The sequence below is a fragment of the Chenopodium album genome, chromosome 18 (assembly GCF_948465745.1).
Source record: "Chenopodium album chromosome 18, dcCheAlbu1.1, whole genome shotgun sequence".
Taxonomy (NCBI): Eukaryota; Viridiplantae; Streptophyta; class Magnoliopsida; order Caryophyllales; family Amaranthaceae; genus Chenopodium; species Chenopodium album.
This window is the reverse complement of record NC_137851.1, coordinates 5870644-5894573: the sequence shown is the minus strand read 5'-3', so window position 1 is coordinate 5894573 and position 23930 is coordinate 5870644. Positions and strand designations below refer to the sequence as shown.

Genomic DNA, 23930 nt, shown 5'->3' with positions numbered 1-23930 from the left:
TTAATCATATACCTAAAATTAAGATCAAAGAATGACTAAAATATTGATTTTGAACGAACATTACTTTAACAAACATATATATATTGAGAGTGATGAGAGATAGCTCAAGCGGTTAGAGCTCCTATTTTAGGTGATCTTTTTTTTTTTTTTTTTTTTTTTTTGAAACGGGAAGTAACAATATCATTAAATAATAGTCGTACGACATCTACAATAATAAAGATCTGTAAACCACAGATTCAGAGAAAATATCATAACTTTTACAACCAAAATCATAACTAATTTGCATATTTGGCATAGCTCATACTCCACCGCTTCAAGCTTGACGCGAGCAATGATTTTCGATGTCTTTGCATCTTTCCAAGTTGAGACCTCCGTAATCTGCGCTGATGTTTTGATCGATCGGTTGATGACAAATTCCAGACCCATAGGAATCCAAATCACCTTCCCAATTATTATAAGAACCCTAAAAATAAAATTCCCATCACTCGTTCTTGTGGCTCTCTAAACACCAATAAAAACAAACATATATATATTTATTTATTTATTTATTAAAATAACTAGCTAGAATCAATAGACATACATTTGAACATAATTATATCAAATATTACAACGTACGAACTTGCTATTACATCGTAATTTGGAGTTATCAATAATAAAAATTAATTATAAGTCGAGGAGTCTAACCTAGGGCAATTTCTTATAAACGGACAGATACGTTTTGGAATTCGATTCGTCTGGTAAGCAACCACATACATGCAGCTTTGGGTAGACGGTTCGTAACAAAATGGCGTGGGTTGTTGTGCATTTCCGCTGAATAATCCCCGGAAGTTAGCCAAACTATTGTCATAGCCGCCGCCGTTGCCGCCGCCAACAGTATCAGCTACCCCAACATATGAATGTGGTGTGCTCATTCCACTACTTGCAACTGCTACAGAAACAAGTATTATTTGAAGAATGATTACTACTTTCACCATCTTCATTATGGTTTTTGTTTTTTTTCTTTGACAAGCTAAGATAAGGTATGGTAGTTGCAAGCACGAGTAAATTTTAAATGAATTATTTGCATTACTTAATAGAGTGGGCGCATACATTTACGTACGAATTGGATAAGAAATGATAGGTCAGCTATGTTTTACCATATGTCCATATTACTCACTTTTACACCAAGCCTTGGCCCATTGAATCCCTTATCCAAACTCAATCTTAAAAAGAAATAGTAAAAAAAAAAATAAATAAATAAACAGTAATGTAAAAAATCAAGATGTGTTAAACAAAATAGATCAAAAGAGCTATGTATAACAATAAGAATAGTTTCTTGCCTTATACCTAGTTATAAAGTGTTTAACTCTCCTTTTTATCAATTTGATACACTAACATTTATGGTTTCATAACTGAAAATTCCACATTGTCCTTCAATAAAAAAGATTACCACAAAAATGAAAATATACTCGTACAATCGTAGTTAGTATATACTACGTACGGGTTTGCCACTATGATAAGTAAAATGTTAAATTACGGATTAATACCTCGTTTAGTTGTTTGTAAATCAAGATTTACAATTTTGATCACTTTTCCAAGCAATAATTATGACCAACTTTTGTAGTAGTTCTTGTCATTAACAATTACAAAAATGTACTGGCCAGTCAGATCAAGGCCAAGATTTTTGTGAAGAAGACTATTGTGCCCGTGACATTTTTTGTACATACGTGCTTATGTTGTTGTCGGTCTAGTTCAATCATAGAGGATTTTTTTTGGTATTAAAAAAAAAAAAAAAAAAAAAAAAAAAAAAAAAAAAAACTGAATATGGCCTATTGAATGGAGAATCAGATATTACTAAACTATAATTCGTTTTCACCAAAAAAAAAAAAAAAAAAAAAAAATTATACTTCGCATTATTAGTAACTACGGAGTAACAAATATGTACGGCCAAAGCCGCTAAACCCTAAAAGAAAAATATTTTGGATAACTTTTGAATGGCCATAATAAAATTGTGGCCATTATATTAGATCAAATCATAACCGTTTATATCTTTTGACTAACGTGAACCGTTGATGAAATTGACTTTTTATTATATTTTTGAAAAAAAAAATTATATCCCACTATTGTTCAGTTTTCAGTTTTTGACAGATTAGTTTTTTTTTTTTCCCCTTCTTTAATGTCATTTGCTTTCATTATTCTTAATTGTGTGTTGCTTCAATCCAGTCTTCACCACAATTAAGAACGTGTTTAGGTTGGAAGAAACATGAGGAAACCACATATGATGATGAACAAATTAGCATGGAGCGTGAGCCAATAACTAAAATAATGTATTTTGATTGCTTGGATATTCTGCTGCTTTGCCTTCTGCTCGTCATCTGTTATTTTTTCCATCAAAATGTAGAATATTGTTGTCCTTTCACAGAAATCCTCTTAATTTTTGAGAAATCTATGCATATATAATTTAATTAAAGTGGATGAAGATCGGATTAAAGCAGCACAATTAAGAAGAATGAAAGATAACAACATTGAGCAAGGAAAGAAAAAAAAAACTGATATGTGAAAAATTAAAAACTGAATTATAGTGGGATAGAACATGGGAGGATTTTTTTTTAACGTTTTTCAAAAACAATCTGAAGTCAATTTTATTAACGGTTTACATTAGTCAAAAGAAATAAATGGTCGTGATTTAATCTAATATAATGGCCACAAATTTATTGTAGCCATTTGAAAATTGTCCCTTAAATTTGCTCAAGAAAGACTAAACCAGATTTGGTATCAACAAGATAATCCAATTATGTACTGGTCGTATATTTACTGTTTACTAGATTAGGACCCGTGCCATGCACGGTAATTTAACTATTAAAAATACTATTAGTATATTTTACAATAAGCAGTAGATGTCATCTTGAAAAAAAAAAACAATTAGAGGAAAAAACAGTTTTAGGAAGTGACACAAGTCATTTATAGAGTCTCTTAGTTCTTCCTAGTGTATGGTTTAATATTACGTTATAGATGCAAAAGTATAGATATAAAATCATAATTTATACAATAAAATATATGGAAAATAGGTGATTCACAATGTATTTTTTTTAGGAAAGTGAATCATAATTTAATGATTTAAAGAATATATATAAAGTATATTTTAAAATAAGAAGTAAAAAAAAAAAAAAAAGGAGAGATTTTGGAGGGAAAAAACAGCACCAGGAAGCGACACGTGTCATTCCCGGTGTCTGTTTTAGTATTATGTTATTGATTAACCTCAGCTCTTTGAAGTGCCTTCAACAATGCCCTACTTTGAGAAAATTTATCACCCGAGTTTGTCGATACATTATTATCAATAAATCCAACATCGATAGCACTTAGATAAGTGCCACTTAGATCAAAACTTTGATCCGTTGTACCATTAGTAATTTTGCTATTTTCAGCAGTTTCTTGAAGTTGTAACGCAAACTCTAACCCCTACACACTACTAGAAAACACCTTATTTCCGACGGAATCCCTCCGACGGACCTTAATTTCCGTCGGAAAGTTTGAAATTTACGACGAAAATGTCATCCTCGAAAAATTTCGTCGGAAAATAGATCTTCCGACGGAAAATCCGTCTCACATTTTCCGACGGAATTAAATTTCCTCGCAAAAATTAAATTGCGACGGAATATTCCGTCGGAAATTGCTTTCCGTCGGAAATTGCTTTCCGACGGAAATTTCCGTCGCAATTCAAATTTTCCGAGGAAATTTAATTCCGTCGGAAATTATTAAACACAAAACAGCCTTTCCCGTGACTTAGCAACAGAACAAAAGGGAAGAGAGAGAAAGAAAGGGGAAGAGAAGGGAGAAAGAGAAGACCGCCGCCACCCCCGCCGGACTTTCTCCCGTCCGTCCGCCGTCGGTGCGCACCTCAGGTAAGTGCGTTACTCGGTTTTTTTTTTATTTTTTTTAATTTTCGAAGAACCCTAAGGTTCCTAACCCTAACTATCTCCAGCCACCGCCACCGCCACCGCCTGAGTGGTCGATTTTTCTCCCCTTCCTCCATCGTCGGTGCGCACCTCAGGTAAGTGCCGAAATTTGTTTTTTTTTTTTTTTTTTTTAATTTTTGAAGAACCTAACCCTAACTATCTCCGGCCACCGCCACCGCCACCGCCTGAGGCGTTGAATTTTCTCCCCTTCATCCACCGTCGGTTCGCACCTCAGGTAAGTGCCGCAATTCGTTTTTTTTTTTATTTTTTTTTTTAATTTTCGAACAACCTAACCCTGAGGCTTCTCCAGCCACCGCCGCCGCCACCGTCCCCTGAGGCTTCTCTGCCATCGCACCTCAGGTAAGCTTCTCTGTTTTTTTTATTTTTTTTATTATGTTAAACACTTTAATTAATTGAATCTCACATTACACACTCTAAATTATATGTCAATTAAATTTATTTGTTATAAGTGTGGTTTTTTTTGGTGTAATTGTTAATAAAAAGGGTAGATCTAGAGTTTAATGACATTATAAAACTTAAAATTGTTAGTTTAGTTGATGAATGACATGTTAGTGAATATATAAATTTAATTGTATATAGAAATATGTTAGTTTAATTTATTTGGTTAAAAATAGGCATTAGTTTTGTTTATTTTGAAAAAAAATATTAACTTAGTTAAATCTAGTTTAATTATACATGTTAATTATTTATAATGTTAACATTTTTGTTAGTTTAGTTTAGTTTATTTTAATTATGTATGTTAGGTTATTTGGTTAAAAATAGGCATTAGCTTTGTTTATTATGAAAAAAAATGTTAACTTAGTTAAATTAAGTTTGATATATGTTAATTTATAATGTTAACATTTTTTGGTAGTTAAGTTTACTTTGGAAAAAATAATATGTTACTTTATTAAATAGCTTATTTAATTATGTATGTTAGTTTATTTGGTTTATAATAAGCATTAGTTTAGTTTACTTTGATAAAAAAATATTAATTGCCATTTAGTTTATTTTAGTTAATTAAACGAGAATAACATATTATTTGCATTCCCATGACACTTTGATGGGTAATGAATATTCAACACATTTTGTGACTAATGTGATTATACATTTGCGTGAGTTGTGTAGAAGTTGTAATCATGAAACAAACTGAACGAAGCTGGATGTATGAAAGGAAAGTTGGACAATCTGTTAATCCGGCCTTTGTGAAAGGGGTAGATGAATTCCTTAAATACGTGGAAGATCATCCCGAAAGTAGCAACCCCAATGAAGTTAGGTGTCCATGTTTTAAATGTAAGAACAAAAATCTTTGGGACTCGGAAACGGTTAAACTTCATTTGTACCGGAACGGTTTTGTTCCTAATTACTATGAGTGGATGTGTCATGGGGAAGGGTTTCCAGAAGTTCCTGAACGAGAGGTGAATGAATATCGTGAAATGGTCTTCGATGCTTTTGGTCATAATGAAGATGAAGACCGAGGGCATTCGGAAGAGGCGAGTGTTTCTGAAGAGGAGGAGCCTAATGCACAAGCTAAGCATTTTCTGGATTTGTTGAAGAATTCCGAACAACCATTATATGAAGGGAGTTCAATGTCTGTGTTGGAGATGGCTGCTAGAATTACTAGTCTTAAGTGTGAGTATAATTTGCCCCACAGATGTGTTGACGGGTTTGCTTCTTTGGTGAATGAAGTGATTCCTGACAACAACCATATGGCAGACACATTCTATGAGGTGAAAAAGATTGTGAAGGGGTTGGAGTTGCCTCATGAAAAGATTCATGCATGCCGGAAAGGATGTATGCTGTTTTGGAAGGATGATGTGCTGTTAACCACATGTAGGGTGTGTGGTAGCGATCGATACAAGAAGACTTCTAAGGGTAGCTTAGTGCCTCTGAATGTTCTATTTTATTTCCCGATCACACCCAGGTTGCAAAGGCTCTATGCAACCAAGAATGTTGCGAAGGAAATGACATGGCATTCGAACAATCCTCGGGTTCAAGGCACGATGGCGCACCCTAGTGATACTGAAGCTTGGAAACATCTTGATAGTTGCTTTCCAGATTTTTCCAATGAGCCTCGTAATGTTCGACTTGGCTTGTGTACAGATGGTTTTGCTCCTCATGGTAAGTTTGGGGGACAGTATTCTTGTTGGCCTGTCATTTTGACCCCTTATAACTTGCCTCCGTCAATGTGTATGAAAAGGCAATTCATGTTCCTTTCGTTGCTCGTTCCCGGTCCGAAAAACCCTAAGGGCAACTTGGATGTGTATATGCAACCGCTGGTAGAAGAGTTGAAACAATTATGGGAAGTTGGGGCGAACACATATGACATTTCGAGGAAACAAAATTTCACACTTCGAGCAGCCATCCTTTGGACTATTAGTGACTTCCCGGCGTATGGCATGTTGTCTGGTTGGACTACAGCGGGTAAGAAGGCTTGTCCTTATTGCATGGAGAAAAGCAAAGCATTTTGGCTTGACCATGGAGGAAAAGTTTCCTGGTTTGATTGTCATCGCCAATTCCTTCCAGTTGATCACCCTTTTCGAAAGAGTAAAACTGCATTTTGTAAAAACAAAGTCGAGAAAGGTTCACCACCACATATCATGTCTGGAGAGGAGCTGTGGGGATGTGTTAAAGACCTTCCAAGGGCAGTGGATGGGCCGGAAGCACTGAAACTTCTCAAAAAAGCCAAAAAAGGTTGGTTCAAGCAAAGCACGCTCTGGGACCTTCCTTATTGGAAGCATTTGCTCGTTCGTCACAACTTAGATGTCATGCACATTGAAAAGAACTTCTTTGATCAGTTAATTCACACTATCATGGATGTTAAAAAGCATACATGTGACACGCCATCTGCCCGAAATGACATTGCCAAATACTGTAAACGGCCACAACTCCATCTTCAGGAGGATGACAGGGGAAAAGAGTTCATGCCAAAAGCCCCATTCGCCCTTGACAAGGCTCAGCGAAAAGTGTTGTGTGAGTGGGTTAAACAATTGCGGTTTCCTGATGGATACGCCTCCAATCTGAGCAGATGCGTAGATTTGCAAGCATGTAAGCTTCATGGAATGAAGAGCCACGACTGTCATGTGTTCATGGAGAGGTTGTTGCCCACCGCCTTGAGGGAATTGCTCCCTATCCATGTTTGGAATGCGATTACAGAGATCAGTCTATTCTTCCGCGATTTGTGTTGCTACACAATCACAGTTAGTGACATGGAGCGGTTGGAGAAAAACATTGTTGAAATCCTTTGTAAGCTTGAAAAGGTTTTCCCCCCTGCTTTCTTTAACTCCATGGAGCATTTACCTATTCATTTGCCATATGAAGGCAAGTTATGTGGTCCTGTTCAATATAGATGGATATATCCCTTCGAAAGGTAATTTCAACACCCTTTCACATCCTCTTTCTTAAAAACCATTCATTGTCATGACTTGTTCAATGTAATTGCAGGTTCTTGAATCACTTGAAAAGAAAAATTGGGAACAAGGCTCGGGTTGAAGGTTCCATATGCAATGCTTATCTCTCTGAAGAGATAGCAAACTTCTGCTCAAATTACTTCCAAGCGTCGGTCGACACAAAAACACGAGATCTCGGTCGTAATGTGAATGTAGATGTTGATAGCAATATGGACAACGCAGATTTACCAGAGTTGTTCTCGGTGGACAGTGGTCGTGTCTCAACTGAGGGTAAAACTCGATATTTAGATAACAAGGAACTCGAGTGTGCTCATTTGTTCGTGTTAAGAAACAGTGGTGTTCTTGGAGAATACGAAAGGTATTCAATTTAAGGAATGAATTGAATTCAAAGTTCTAAACAATTAAAATGTTTGAACTACTAATTTATCTTGGTTCATTTATGAAATAGGAAGTTTGAGGACTACATTCTTAGTACTCGACCTTACCTGCGTAGAGAAGAAGTCATGGAGAAATGTGAATCTCAATTCTCTGATTGGTTTCATCACAAGGTGATAGAAACTTTCTAGCTTTTATGTAAAAATGAATTATAGATGTTGCAACGTTATCGATTTGATGTATTGTGACATGTGTAGGTGGTTGAAGAAAAACCAAATTCGGATGTCTTGCAAGCATTGTACATGCGCCCTTTCAAGCGTGTTCGAACATGGAAGCAGATTTTTGTTGGTGGATTTAAATTCCATACACATTCCCATGGCAAACACAAGTCTACCATGAATTATGGTGTGTGTGTGTCTAGTGAGGACGGTGGAGAGTACTTTGGGATTCTAGATGACATCATTGAACTAGTCTACACTGGTCCGGAAAAACAGTACAAGACTATTCTGTTTAAGTGTAGTTGGATGGATTGTGGTAGGGGTATGAACATACATGAACAATACAAGCTAGTGGAAGTAAATCATACTAAAAAATACCCCAAGTATGATCCCTTTGTGTTATCTTATCAAGTGACCCAAGTGTACTACGCATCCTACCCTAGCCTAAAACGGGATCGAGTTCAATGGTGGGCTGTGTTTAAAACACAAGCAAGGTCAGTTGTTGATGCTCCGGTGGACCTTGAGTTCTTGCAGGCACCGTCCCCACAAGTACATGCTACGCTTTGTCCACCAAATGACATTCCTGACTATGACCTTGAAGATGATGATGAAGATGAAGATGATGATGTCGGCCTAATTATCTCAAGCGATGAGGATGACGAATCTAGTGTTGACTCTAGTGACAGTGACGAGGATGATGACATCGATGTGTTTTTAGATGATAGTAGTGATGAATCCACTAGTGATAATAGTGTTGAAAGTGATAATAGTGTTGAAAGTACTGATTAGGACAATTTGTTTGTTATTGTAAAATCAATATGAGATTATGAAACTCTATGTATTTTGTGTCATATAACATTGATGTATTTTGTATTATGTCTATTACATAACACTACATTGCATTATATGTATTATAACGCAGTATACTTCTAATTACAATTATTTGCATAATATCATGTATTCGTTACTAACAATTTTTATCTCAGGTGGTTATGGCGGGAGGCAAAAAAGGGGAAGCGTCGAAGAAGAAAAAAGGAAAGGAGAAAGCACGTGCTCTGGTGTTTGATGATGACGTGGAAATGGAGGAAGCGGAGGCTCATGATTTGAGTGACCCTGAGGATCCCGCCTTCACCCAATCTGAATTTCAAGTACAAGGCAATGGGCAACAGCTTCAGCGGCACCAGCGGCACCAGGGGCAGAGGCAGCAAGGACAGGGATCACAGTCTGCTGAGCTGATGGTATTAGATCCTGCTTCGCTATGGTATGTATGTAGATTTGTTTACATTACTTGAACTTATATTCCAATTTTCATATTTAATGTATATTTGTTTACATTACTTGAACTTATACTCCAATTTCCACATTAAATGTAGGTTTGATAATGGGGACGTGATTAAGTGCGTCTCCGGTGTCCTGACAGGCTACTATCGAGACCCTTGGCGAAACTATGGAGAGGTTGATGAGAATACGAAGACACATTGGTGGAACTTGTTCAAAGTATATCATTTTCTACTTTAGACATATATATATTACTAAATGTGTTAATGGACATGTGGTTGCTAACTTTAAAAGTTTGTCATTGCAGAAACAATGCACATGGGCTCCTGAGTTGGAGGACCATGTGCAAAGAGGCTTTGAATTGAAGATGAGAGAACGGCTGAGAGACATGTTCCACACAATCACCAAAAGGATGAATGGCGTCAAGCCTGGCTGGCTTAACGAGGAGGTCCACAAGAAGATGATGGACATTGTTACCAAAGATGAGAAATTTTTGGCTCGGTCTGAACAGAACAAGAAGAACAGAAGAGGTGGTTCTATGGACAAAGTGGTTCAACCAACACACTATCAGGGTTCAATTTCAGCTTTGCAGCATGCAAAAAGGATGGTAAAGTTGTTTATTACGCAAGTGAAATTCAAGTTAATTGTGTTATATAGTGAAATCATGTCTAACACCTCTCCTTTCTTTTTATTGCATGTACACTCAAAGGCTTCGAAGAATAAAGGCCAATTCCCAACTCCGCATGAGCTTTTCATGAAGACACACTTCAATGATGTCCCTGGGAAAGGACCAATGCCTGCCAATGACCAAGTTAAGGAGATTACGGTAAGCATTTGAAGCCATAACCACCTATAACTATGAAATAGTGAAGTAATTTGAGAAATAATGAGTTCATAATCCTAGAAATGTATTGAATAGGCAAACTAGAAGGCCTTTTGCCCTTATTTGGCTCTATTTTGGGTAAAATGGCTCCTATACTTAGCAAATACATCATTTAATGTCATTTGAAGCCATGATCACCTATAACTATGTAAATGTGAAGTAATTTGAGAAAGAATGAGTTCATAATCCTAGAAATGTAGAGAATAGGCAAACTAGAAGGCCTTTTGCCCTTATTTGGCTCTATTTTGGGTAAAATGGCTCCTATACTTAGCAAATATGTCATTTAATGTCATTTGAAGCCATGATCACCTATAACTATGTAAATGTGAAGTAATTTGAGAAAGAATGAGTTCATAATCCTAGAAATGTAGAGAATAGGCAAACTAGAAGGCCTTTTAGCCTTATTTGGCTCTATTTTGAGTAAAATGGATCCTATACTTAGCAAATACATCATTTAATGTCATTTGAAGCCATGATCACCTATAACTATGTAAATGTGAAGTAATTTGAGAAAGAATGAGTGCATAATCCTAGAAATGTAGAGAATAGGCAAACTAGAAGGCCTTTTGCCCTTATTTGGCTCTATTTTGAGTAAAATGGCTCCTATACTTAGCAAATACATCATTTAATGTCATTTGAAGCCATGATCACCTATAACTATGTAAATGTGAAGTAATTTGAGAAAGAATGAGTTCATAATCCTAGAAATGTAGAGAATAGGCAAACTAGAAGGCCTTTTAGCCTTATTTGGCTCTATTTTGGGTAAAATGGATCCTATACTTAGCAAATACATCATTTAATGTCATTTGAAGACATGATCACCTATAACTATGTAAATGTGAATTAATCTGAGAAAGAATGAGTTCATAATCCTAGAAATGTAGAGAATAGGCAAACTAGAACGCCTTTTGCCCTTATTTGTCTCTATTTTGAGTAAAATGGCTCCTATACTTAGCAAATACATCATTTAATGTCATTTGAAGCCATGATCACCTATAACTATTTAAATTTGAAGTAATTTGAGAAAGAATGAATTCATAAACCTAGAAATGTAGAGAATAGGCAAACTAGAAGGCCTTTTGCCCTTATTTGGCTCTATTTTGGGTAAAATGGCTCCTATACTTAGCAAATACATCATTTAATGTCATTTGAAGCCATGATCACCTATAAATATGTAAATGTGAAGTAATTTGAGAAAGAATGAGTTCATAATCCTAGAAATGTAGAGAATAGGCAAACTAGAAGGCCTTTTAGCCTTATTTGGCTCTATTTTGAGTAAAATGGATCCTATACTTAGCAAATACATCATTTAATGTCATTTGAAGCCATGATAACCTATAACTATGTAAATGTGAAGTAATTTGAGAAAGAATGAGTTCATAATCCTAGAAATGTAGAGAATAGGCAAACTAGAAGGCCTTTTGCCCTTATTTGGCTCTATTTTGAGTAAAATGGCTCCTATACTTAGCAAATACATCATTTAATGTCATTTGAAGCCATGATCACCTATAACTATGTAAATGTGAAGTAATTTGAGAAAGAATGAGTTCATAATCCTAGAAATGTAGAGAATAGGCAAACTAGAAGGCCTTTTAGCCTTATTTGGCTCTATTTTGAGTAAAATGGATCCTATACTTAGAAAATACATCATTTAATGTCATTTGAAGCCATGATCACCTATAACTATGTAAATGTGAAGTAATTTGAGAAAGAATGAGTTCATAATCCTAGAAATGTAGAGAATAGGCAAACTAGAAGGCCTTTTTCCCTTATTTGGCTCTATTTTGGGTAAAATGGCTCCTATACTTAGCAAATACATCATTTAATGTCATTTGAAGCCATGATCACCTATAACTATGTAAATGTGAAGTAATTTGAGAAAGAATGAGTTCATAATCCTAGAAATGTAGAGAATAGGCAAACTAGAAGGCCTTTTAGCCTTATTTGGCTCTATTTTGAGTAAAATGGATCCTATACTTAGCAAATACATCATTTAATGTCATTTGAAGCCATGATAACCTATAACTATGTAAATGTGAAGTAATTTGAGAAAGAATGAGTTCATAATCCTAGAAATGTAGAGAATAGGCAAACTAGAAGGCCTTTTGCCCATAATTGGTTGTGTGTAGGTGAAAATGGTGCCTAATTTCATGTATTTGGTTGTTTTATTTCATTTCTAGTCATGGACACCTTTAAAAACTATTAACTTATGCTGTTTCATGTCTTTTTTATTTAATATATGTTTGTATAATGAATATCTTGTAGGAAACCTACCAGATGAAGGCTGAAGAAGCAAGTACTCAAGGGATTAAGAAGAGTCCCAATGAGTTGTATTGGGAGAGTGTGGGTGGCCGCAACAAGAAGGGTCGAGTAAGGGGTCTTGGTCAAAGTGCGGAGTTGTACTACAGCAACCGGATGGGTCGAGTTTCTAGGTCGTCACAGCAGTACACACCGTCCGTTGTTTCTCAGATGCAGGATCAGATGGAGCATAGGGTTCAGGCTCTTCGCGATGAAATCAGAAGTGAAATGGAAACTGAGATGCAACTCCGAATTTAAAGTGAAGTGGCTGAAATAGAGAGGAAAAACAAGGAGCGGTGGGATGAGTTTATGAGTCGATTCTCTAGCAACGACTCATGTTCTACCTTTCAGCCTCAGCATCGAGACCCCAGGGATGACCCGGGTAGTGGAGGAGCAGGTCAGGGTACCCCGGCCATTGTGTAGCCTAGCTTATGTTTATAGTAGTATGGACATGTAGTCTCATTTAGTACGGACATGTAGTTAAGTTTATTTGTATAGCTTTTGATTATGTTTCCGCTCTTTTGGAAATAACTAAATATTATTATGTTCTACTGGGTGCATGGCTTTTGTGGGAATATATATAAAAATATTTTCGATATTCGATAAATTTTGTAAACAGGAACTAGGTGCAGGAATAGGTTTTTAATATTATTTTATGGCAGAAAATAATCTAATTTGATGCCTTGTTTTCACAAATTTCTGACGGAAATTTGCAAAAACAATTTCGTCGGAAAACTTCTTTTGCGACGGAATTATGGCACTTAAATTCCGTCGCAAAAGGGTAAAATTTGCGAGGAAATTGTTCCGTCGCAAATTTCCGACGGAACAATCTGTCGAAAATTTGCGACGGAACAATTCCCTCGCAACTTTTCCCCTTTTGCGACGGAATATTCCGTCGTAAATACCGGATCTTCCGACGGATTATTCCGTCGCAAAGACTAATCAACGACGGAAAAAGTTCGTCGCAGATTTGCGACGGACCATGATCAAAAGTCAATTTTTTTTCCAAGGCCTTAAATTCCGTCGGAAAATTCGTCGGAAAATAGCTGATTTCCTACGAAGGCTTTTCCGACGAACCGTTACGACGGAATTCCGTCGGAAAGATGATTTGCGACGGAAATTTACCCTTCACCGACGAAAATTTTCCGTCGGAAATAAGGTGTTTTCTAGTAGTGACACTACGTCCCCCATCGAGGGACGCTCGCTGCCTCGATCACGTACACACATATCAGCAATCTTTCCGAACTTCCTTAGACTCTCGGGTGCAATTTGTCCCGTGAGATTTGGGTTTACAATAGTGTGGAGGATCCCTTTTTTATAATGGCTTTGTGCCCACATTGCTAAGTTTGTTTGTTCTTTGGGAAGATTTGGGTTCACTGCAGCACGAGCACTTAATACTTCGAACAATACTACTCCAAATGAGTAGACATCAGACTTCTCAGTTAATTGCTGACGCTAATAGTATTTAGGATCTAGGTACCCTGCACTCCCTTTGACTGCGGTGCTAACACGAATAACCCAATTGATCAGTGTGATCAGGTCCTACCTTGGAGAAGCCAAAGTCAGAGACTTTGGCCGTCCACTTGTCATCAAGGAGGATGTTGGTAGACTTGACATTGTGGTGGATGATGATTTGTTTTGCTCCCATGTGGAGATAATGTAGTCCGCGAGCCGTTCCTACACAAATCATGAGGCGTTGCTTCCATGATAATGGCGTGTTGATATTGTTATCAATTTTCCCGGGAATTTGTACAACAAATGATCTCGAAGGGTACCCCGTGGCATATACTCATAAATTAGCATCAGTTCACCCTCGTCATCACAATACCCAATCAATGACACTAAGTTTACATAACGTAGCCTTGAGAGCATCTCGATCTCAGTTTGAAACTCACAGACACCTTGTTCAGACGTAGAAAAGAGTCGTTTGATAGCCACTGTGGTAGCTCTATTAAAGTTAGTGCTTCAAAGTTAGTTAATTAGATATTTAGTTTTAATATTGTTTTTACTTAGTCAAACTAGGAAGTTAGTAGTGGTAGTAGTGGGCTAAAATTATAGGCACTATCAAGTATCAACAACCATCCCACGTACTTAGGAGTTAGGATTTGCATGCTAATTATTTTCTTTTTATTTATTTTGTTAGTTTTTGTAGCCTATATAAGGCATGATTTGTTATTAGTTTATTTGAATGAGAATAACATTAGCTTAATTCAACGTTACTATTCTAGTTTTTCTTTCTTATTTCCAACAAGCTCCACCGTCTATAGAACCCTTGTAGACCTTTTCGAAACCACCCCTACCTATGACCAAGTCCTCGTCAAAATCACGGATGGCAACCCTGATTTGGGTGAACGTGAAATGGCGACAAAGTTCAGACGGCAAAGATGAATTCATTATGTTGTTTGTGTCCATTTTTTTCCATGCTTGCCCTTCGTTTGTAGACAATCAGGCAAGCAATTAATGAAAGGGAGATAAAAACCGTGCCACCTATTGTGCCGCCTATTATTAGTAGGGAATGGTGGTTTGATCCTTTTTCGAGTTTTGTTGGAGGAACTTGTGGAGCTTGTGGAACTTGTGGTAGGTTAAGAGCTGCTAGATTCGACACGCCTTGCCCATCTGACTCACTATAGGGAATATTTCAAGCATCCCACACTTGAGCCCCACTGTGATCATACACTTAAGCATGGTGGCGTCCAAAGGGAAGGAAGCTAGAGTAAAAAAGTCGCCAACAAGTTTTAGGAACTTGTAAACCGTTTACAGGGTGAAGGTTACACCCCTTCACAAACCATGAGATCGCTAACTCCATAGTGGTCTGGAACCATGACTGGATATTCGGGGATGAAGGTACAAATCCAACCTAAAAGAGATTGAACCAACCCTAAAAATAGGCCTCTACTTTATTCTTCTCGTATTCATGTGCGCTTTCTGACTAACATACAATCATTAGGTTAACCTTAAACCTGTTTAACCTATCTTGGTTGAATATTAATGCACAAACAAAGCTATTATTGGCGATCACTTGAATTATAACCATATTAGCCTAAACAAGATTATTAATTATCTTATTAAGTGAGATTACAAGTACAAATTTCCTTTAAACCTGCAAGAAAAGGCGTGATCAAGCAATAACAACAATATCAAGCAAAATAATAACAACAATCATCATCGTCATAATATTCTCAATCTCATGAAAGCATAATAACAATAACAAGATCCTAGGCATGATACTAACAAGATTAATAACAAATCCTAGCATGTCACTAAGCGTTAAAGATCAAAGCTTTAACCCTAACATGATATTAGAAGGAATAGGAAGCATCATAAAAGCATGCATGATATTAGAAATCTTAGTTATTACCCTAAACATGATACTAGGAAGCAATAAAACATCCTAACATGATACTAGGAATCAAAACAATCAAAGCATGATTTCTATATCAAAATAATAACAATTAAATTACTTACTTGGATGCCTCGTATCTCTTTCTAATAACAAAATACACGCGTTAGTAACTTCAATGAAAATATTAAATCAAACAATTAAATCAAATAATTGAAATAGGGATTTGGGACCAAACCCTCAGAAATTATCAACCTTTCACGTCTAGGGAGAAGGCAACTTCGAACTTGGCTAGGTGTGTCTAGAACTTGTGAATGCGGAATTTTGTATGAGGGAAGGTTTAAAAAGAGAAAGCTTCTAGCTTTTAGAGAGAGAAATATTCTAGCTTTTAGAGAGAGAAAGAATAGAATTAGATGGTTGTTAGTGAATAAAAACGGGGAGATACGACCCCTATTTATAGAAAAATAGTCCGGAAACCGATCGAAAACAAATCAAATCCCATTCGAAATAAAATACCTCCTGTCGCGAACGACAGGAGTTAGCGCCAGACGAAAGGCACTAGCGCCAGGAAATAGTTGTTAGCGCCAGGCAACAGTCTTGTCGTCTTGCGCTGAGTCAGAAATAAGACGCACTTTGCTCGCGGAATCCTCTTCTTAATATGATTAAGCAGCAAATTCCGCGTTTATCAAATTAAAATCGGGTTTATCATAAAACACTTATTTTATTCCAAATAAAACTCTTTAATAATAATTATCAATCCTAATTCCATTAGAATTTAGAATTTAAAAGAATCTTCTAGATATTCTAGAAGTTTAAAATCAATCCTAACAACTTTAGGAATAATAATTAATAGACCCTCCTCTAGATTATCGGGCCGCATATAAAATTCATTTTCGAGCCCAATTTAATATTTTAACCACAGCTTCCTCATTATTCATCGGAATTGGGCTTATAATATATCGTTGGAAAGCTCTTTTCAAGCCTCATCCAACTACGCCATTATTGGACCCTTATCATGGACCAAACTAAATTGGGCTGGCTATTTTCATAAATAGAGTATAAAAAGAAATATTTTCAAAAACAAAAAGAAGTATTTTTATTAAAACGACCGCATCACTAGACTTTTCACACCTTCACTTCGTTCGATAATCAAATGACATGAAAGGTATTCATCACTGGGTTTGGTTTTGGGGAGATACATTTGGGTGTCTACACTCACTAAACTTCATGATCTCCAAACCATTCAAAAGGACGACTATCCAGTGATACAATTAGTTACGGATCCAAAATCCAAACAATAACCTTATAGGAAGACTATTTAATGGCTACATAAAAATTGTAGCCATTGTAACTACTTTTAATCTCAATCGTTTAAATATTAAAGTTTATTCTTGTCCATTTATTATTTGACTTTTACATTAAAAACAAAATTACAGTAATTAATTTCGAAAGCTACTTTATTTTATAAAAAAAAATAGAAAAAAAAAATCCCAACTCCTTGTTGCTGCCATTAAATAAGTATCACTACAAGAAACCAGTTGATTTCCAACGGATACATTCCGACGAACACGTAATTCTGTCGGAAAAACTTAATTTTAGTTTTTCCGACGGATTTACATTCCGTCGAATATTTCTGACAAATTCAGTAAATCCGTCAGAAAATAGGTAATTTACGACAGATTTAAGTTCCGTCGTAAAATTTCAACGGATAAATCCGTCGGAAATTATTTAAATTTCGACGAAATTGAAATCCGTCGGATTTTAGTGTTTTTCAACGGATTTTTCGGTCGGAACCATTAAAATAATATTTTTTAAAAAAAAATCCCTAACCCTAGTTTTAAGAGGCGCCGCTTTTTTCTTTCCCTCATTCTTTCTCTTTCCTTTTCCTCTTTCTCTTTTCCTTTTTCCTCCTTCTCCAGTTCGATCTCCTTCATTCTTTCCTCCTTCTCCTCTATTCTTTCCCCCTTCTCCTTTGTCCTTCTCTTTCCTCCTTCGTCTTTTTGCTTCCTCTTCTCCTTCCTTTTTGTCTTTCTATCTCCTATTCTCTTTCCTTTTCTTCTTTCTTTCTCGTGGTTAACGCAAGAATATTGGTGGTTTTCATGGCCGAATAGTGGTTTCGTCACAATATTCGCGAAATTTAGCCAAAACGAAGGTTTCATGGCCAAATTCGACCATGACAACTCTATATCTAGAGTTTTTATGGTCGAATTTGGCCGTTTTAAACCAAATTCGAGTTGAAAATCAAGGCCATTTTCGATTTATAAGGTATGTTTTCTTGTTTTTAATTTTCTTTCTTTTTTCTTGATTTTTTCTAGGTTTTTTTTGTTAATTTTATTGTGATTTTCGGGTGGTTGTGGGTGTGGTTTTTGGGTGGTTTTAGGTGCGTGGGTTCGGGTGGTTGTTAGGCCAGATTGTTTGGTTTTAGGTGCGTGGGTTCGGGTGGTTGTAGATTTGGGTTAGGTTGGGTGGGTTAAGGTGGTGGTGGGTTTAGGATTGTAGGTTGGGTGGGTTAAGGTGGTGATTGGGTGGGTTAAGGTGGTGATGGGGTTAGGGTTAGGATCTGGGTTCGAATGGTTGCAGATCTAGGTTAGGAATGGGGTCAGATCATGGTCAACGTGGATTAAGGCGGTGGGGGCTGGTTGCGATGGTGGGGCTGTGGGGAGTAACTAGTGGTTTTTTTGTTGTGGTGGTGGCGGTACTGGTGGAGGGGCAACTTTTTTTTTTTACAGCGGTTTCCGACGGAATTTCTATCGAAAATTTCCTATGGATTTGTATCTGTTGGAAGTTTCCGACGGACTTTTTCGATGCCGGAAAATCGCTTTCGACAGAAAATTCCGTCGGAAAAGTGTTTTCGACAGAAATTTCATCGGAAAAGGCCGTTTTTCCTACCAATGCTTTTCCGATGGAATTCCGTCATAACCCTAATTTTCGACGGAAAACAGGGTGTTTCCGACGGAATTTTTCCGTCAGAAATTGCCTGTTTTCTAGTAGTGTATGGAGATTAAAGTATAACTAAATAATCAGTGGAAAATTCCCAACTAAACTTAAAAAAAGAAATCTGATTTTATACATTGGATAGTTTCATACATGGATAAGATTAGTATAACCAAGATTGATTGTTCCAACTTTAATTTAATTATATAGTTCAAAATTATTTAATTACTGCTCTCCACAACTCTCCCTAATTATTCTTGTACTAATTGATGTAACAAAAGTTTGAACACTAATCCCCAATTCAGAATCTATGATCGAAATTCGGCTACAAACCTCACAAATTTTTCTTTCGATAGTTTGTAGAAAAGAGTGTACCAAAATTTCTCCAAAACTCCCCCAAATTTCTATAATAATCCCTCTGAATTTCTCCCAAAAGCCAAGATTATGTTAAGTGGATTCTTTGATTATACATACTTGACAGAAATTTTTCATGAAAGCTTTCGTATTGTTTATTTTGCAGAGGAATAATGAAAACAAAAACTTACATGCCCCCGGTTTACAATAATTTTATTGTGCATCGAACATTTTGCGAAAAGTGACCCTTTTTCTTACAAAAGTGACCATTTTTTCACAAAAGTGACCCTTTTTTTTCACAAAAATAACCCTTTTTCTCAAAAATGATCCTTTTTCACAAAAATGACCCTTTTTTCACAAAAGTGACCATTTTTATTCACAAAAGTAATTAACCTACATATGCAAAACAGAGTATCAAAATCAACAAAATTAAACACAAAATTAACAATAGTCGTGAAAAACAGTACAATCACTCAAACAAATCAAAAGTCGCCGCCGGAACCATCGCTAGCGACGCCGATAGCGTTGAAACCATCACCGATTCCACCATTTCCGACTATCTTACCGAGCAAAGCGACGACGATGACGACGACGACTCTTTCTTCAAGTTAGAGCTCACTTTACCTTCTTCCGACTTCAAATCTTCTTTCTCCACTCCTTGCTCAAAAAATTCATCAGAAAATACTCCTAGTTTTTTTTTTTAGTAAAACACTGAAAAATTAATGAAACTAATTAAAAAATATGAACAAAAAAATATTAATTGAAAAAAAAGATGAACAAATTACAAATATCAAATGTGGTTTTAGAAAAACACAAAAAAATTGAAAAAACAAATTTAAAGATGGAAATCGAGATGATATTGCAAATGGAAGACTGTAGACACCCAAATGTGTCTCCCCAAAAACCAAACCCAGTGATGAATATCTTTCACGTCATTTGATTATCGAACGAAGCGAAAATGTGAAAAGCCTTGTGATGTAAAAATCTTTCTTTCTGTTTTGAAAAACTTCTCTATTTTATGAAAATAGCTAGTCCAATTTAGTTTTTTCCATAATAAGGGTCCAATAATAGTGTAGTTGGATCGGGCTCGTAAAGACCTTTCCAACGATATATTATAAGCCCAATTCTGATGAATAATGAGGAAGTTATGGTTCAAATACTAATTTGGGTCTGAAATGGTTTTATGGCCCAATGATCTAGTGGAGGGCCCATTAATTATTATTCCTAAAATTATTAGGATTAATTATAGTCTTCTAAGAATAGTCTAGAAGGTTATTTTGAGTTCTAATAGCATTAGGATTGATAATTAATATCTTTGATGATTGATGAATTTGGTTTGAAATAAAACAAGTGTTTTATTTTGATAAAATCTGATTTGAAATTGATTAAAACGGAGTTTTAATTGCTTAATTATATTAAGGAAAAGGATTTCGTACAAGAAGCGCGTTTTATCCTTTAATTGTCGCAAAACGACAAGCCTGTCGCCAAACGACAGAGCTTGTCGTCATGCGTGATTCTTGTCGCATGGCGACAGACTCTGTCGCTTGCGACAGGGACCAATTTTATTCCAATCCAGATTCTGATTTCTTTCCGAGCTATTTTCTCTATAAATAGGGTCGTATTTCCCCGTTTTTAGGCATTCACAATCATCAACAATCATCTATTCTCTCTTCTCTAAAGCTAGAAGCTTGTTTTTTCTCCCTCTTTCTAATCCTTCCCATTTTTACAAAATTCCACATTCACAAGTTCTAGACATACCTAGCCAAGTTCGAAGTTGCCTTCGCCCTAGACGTGAAAGAAAGAGATACGAGGCATCCAAGTAAGTTGCTTTCATTATTCTTTTGATATAGAAATCATGCTTCTAATTTTATTTTAATTCCTAGTATCATGTTAGGATGCCTTTATTGCTTCCTAGTATCATGTTAGGATGCTTTTATTGCTTTCTAGTATCATGTTTAGGTTGGTTCCTATTCTTTCTAATATCATGTTAGTACCATGTTAGGGCTAAAGCTTTGATCTTTATTGCTTAGTGATATACTAGGATTTATTATTAATTTTTTTAGTATCATGCCTAGGATCTTGCTAATATTATTATGCTTTAAGATTATTATGACGATGATTGTCATTATTATGTTGCTTGATATTATTTATTGTTATTGCTTGATCACACCCTCTCTTGCAGGATTAAAGGGAATTTGTACTTGTAATCACGCTTAATAAGATAATTAATAATCTTGTTTAGGTTAACATGATTATAATTCAAGTGATCGTCAATAATAGATTCGTTTGTGCATTAATATTCAACCAACATAGATTAAACAAGTTTAGGGTTAATCTATTGATTGTATGTTAGTCAGAAAGCGCACATGAATATTAGAAGAATAAAATAAAGGCCTATTTTTAGGGCAGGTTCAATCTCTTTTAGGTTGGATTTGTACCTTCATCCCTGAATATCCAGTCATGGTTCCAGACCACTATGAAGTTAGCGATCTCATGGATCGTGAAGGGGTGTAACCTTCACCCTGTAAACGATTTACAAGTTCCTAAAACTTGTTGGCAACTTTTTTACTCTAGCTTCTTTCCCTTTGGGCGCCACCATGCTTAAGTGTATAATCACAGTGGGGCTCAAGTGTGGGATGCTTGAAATATTCCCTTCAAAGACAAAGAATGCTATATAGTTCAGCAATGGATCGGAGATCAGAGGAGAGATAATAAAAAAATCAGAAAATAGAGTTTTTAAAAGTGGAAAAATAAGGAAAGAGAAGTATGAGTTTAATTTTGGGAGGGATATGACTTATGAGAGAAAGAAAGGAAAGAGAAAATGGAAATATTTTCATAACATGGAGAAATAAGCTGATGTATTACTCACATGTATCAGCCCAACTCAGACACCCACACTTGCTATATGGACTGATTTACAGTGAGTTTATTGTAAACCGGGTGTTTTTTAAAGTTTGTGTAATGAAAAACTGCTTAAGAAATTTTTTTTGGATATATTTCTAGTCAACTTAAATCAACAGTCATAATTTACGTAGTGATAATCAATGGTGTAGATTTTGTTTTTACAATGACTATAATTTTATTGTAGCCATTGCAAAACTGTCCTATTATAAGCCAAACTTAATTTAATCGAATTGTTATATTCTTTCAAAAAATGGTTAATTTGCACACAATAAAATGTAAGTTACTTACGAACCTTCAAAGGATGTAGATTTGTTGTGTATTGTCATTGGGGGAGTTAAGAGAAGAGCTAAAGTTATTCAAGAGGATGAGTTGGTTTGCTTTTAGAGAAAGAAAGAATTCGGAGTAATGGATGTTGTTGTAAGAGGTGAATGTTGTAAAATACAAGCGTAAGAATTTGGGGCCTGGGGGGAGCGAGAAGGTGTAGATAAGTGGTGATCGGAATAATCGAGCCGTGTCATACGGATGACGACCTTGCTGGCTGGTGTTCGTGGCGGTGGTGGAGATGGTGTTAATGTTAGGAGGAGCGACATCGGGATCGTCGTCGCTCTTCCACACACGGTTGTCCGCGTTAGAGTTGACGACAGTAGTAGACTTCGGGATGCCACAGCTTATAAACAAAGGTTCAACAACAGATGATGATGATGATGATGATGATGATGACAATGAAGAAATTGCTAAAATGTTTATTATTAAAAAGATGTAAATTGGGTTCATTTTTAAAAAAATTGTTGCAAAATATATTGGTATGTGAATGGATTTCAGAAGATAAGGTCTGAAAATTTGGTTTTAGATTAATATTTGTGTCTTAGGTTGATTATACTGAAGACTTCAGTTTGGAACGTTAGTTGACTCAGTTATGTATGACTTTTCAAGGATGACTCTTCTATATTATTGTTATTCGTTCATGAGTTTTTTCATTTTGGTTTATATTTTGGATGTTTTAACTTTTAGTATCACCAAAACACTCTACCTTAATGGTTTCTGTTAGAGTTTCGCTAGTGGTAGCCAATTAATTTTTATTCTCGTTACTCGGTCACTCCCACGATCACGTACACACATCTTCGCAATTTAACATGTATGAGTACTCGTAAACAAGAGTCGTTTGACCATGTTCCTCAAAATTAATACCCTATCACGGACACCAAGTTGTACATGGCTCTCGAGAGCATTGCGATCTCATTTTGAAACTTATAAGCCTCTTGCTTTGAACTTTTGAAGTAGTGTTAAGTCGTTTGATAGCCACAATGGTAGTTCCACCATCTATATGAAACCCTTGTACATACACCTTTCCATATATAGCCGGTCCACCCTTACCTATGATCACATTATTGTCGTCGAAATCGCACGTGGCAACCCCGATTGCCGGTGTCATGGGCTGGGCTTTGAATCTTTGATCATATATGCGAGTGAGGGCCTAGGACCCTTATGAGAGGCTGGGCTAGGATTCAACTTTAATAGTTTTTATACTTCGTACTATTTAGCAACACATCATCCAAGATGTGGAAAATGCTCCATATACTTCAATGCAGGGAGTATAAGCTATGATTAGTAAAATTAATTATTTTATATAGTAGTATAAATTGAAATTATTTTATACGCTAGTTTTACCATTAGAGATATTTTAACTAAGAAAGGAGTGGACATCTTTGGTATGGCCCTTTGGTAGTCACATTCATTTCTTGATATATTATTGGTACGTACGATTTCACACGGAAAGGGTAGCATCCATGATTACAACTGATCAGAACCAACAAAAAGGAATTCACATTTGTTTACGACTTACCGCTCTACGTACGTTAGCAAATTGATAGATTACAAAACATATTCCTACACTTTCAAGTGATGGTTGAAGTCCAAGAATATGTTTTATACTCTATCACAAGTAATACATGATACGTACACCAAATCGTACAACGATAAAGCTAAGATTATAGTGAAGAA

At 36.0% G+C, this 23930-nt stretch overlaps 1 protein-coding gene and 1 pseudogene across 1 annotated transcript; one reads left to right on the top strand and one right to left on the bottom strand.

The window, feature by feature from the left end:
• Positions 1–5074: 5074 nt before the first annotated feature.
• Positions 5075–8727, top strand: LOC145591649 (uncharacterized). The gene is made up of 7 exons (XM_081648163.1): positions 5075–6030; positions 6136–6359; positions 6462–7305; positions 7380–7703; positions 7794–7893; positions 7978–8254; positions 8351–8727. The coding sequence occupies exons 1-7, from the start codon at positions 5075–5077 to the stop codon at positions 8725–8727; spliced, it is 3102 nt and encodes a 1033-aa protein (XP_081504289.1).
• Positions 8728–13525: 4798 nt separating this feature from the next.
• LOC145591648 (receptor-like protein kinase FERONIA) lies at positions 13526–22703 on the bottom strand (annotated as a pseudogene).
• Between the last annotated feature and the right edge of the window lie 1227 nt (positions 22704–23930).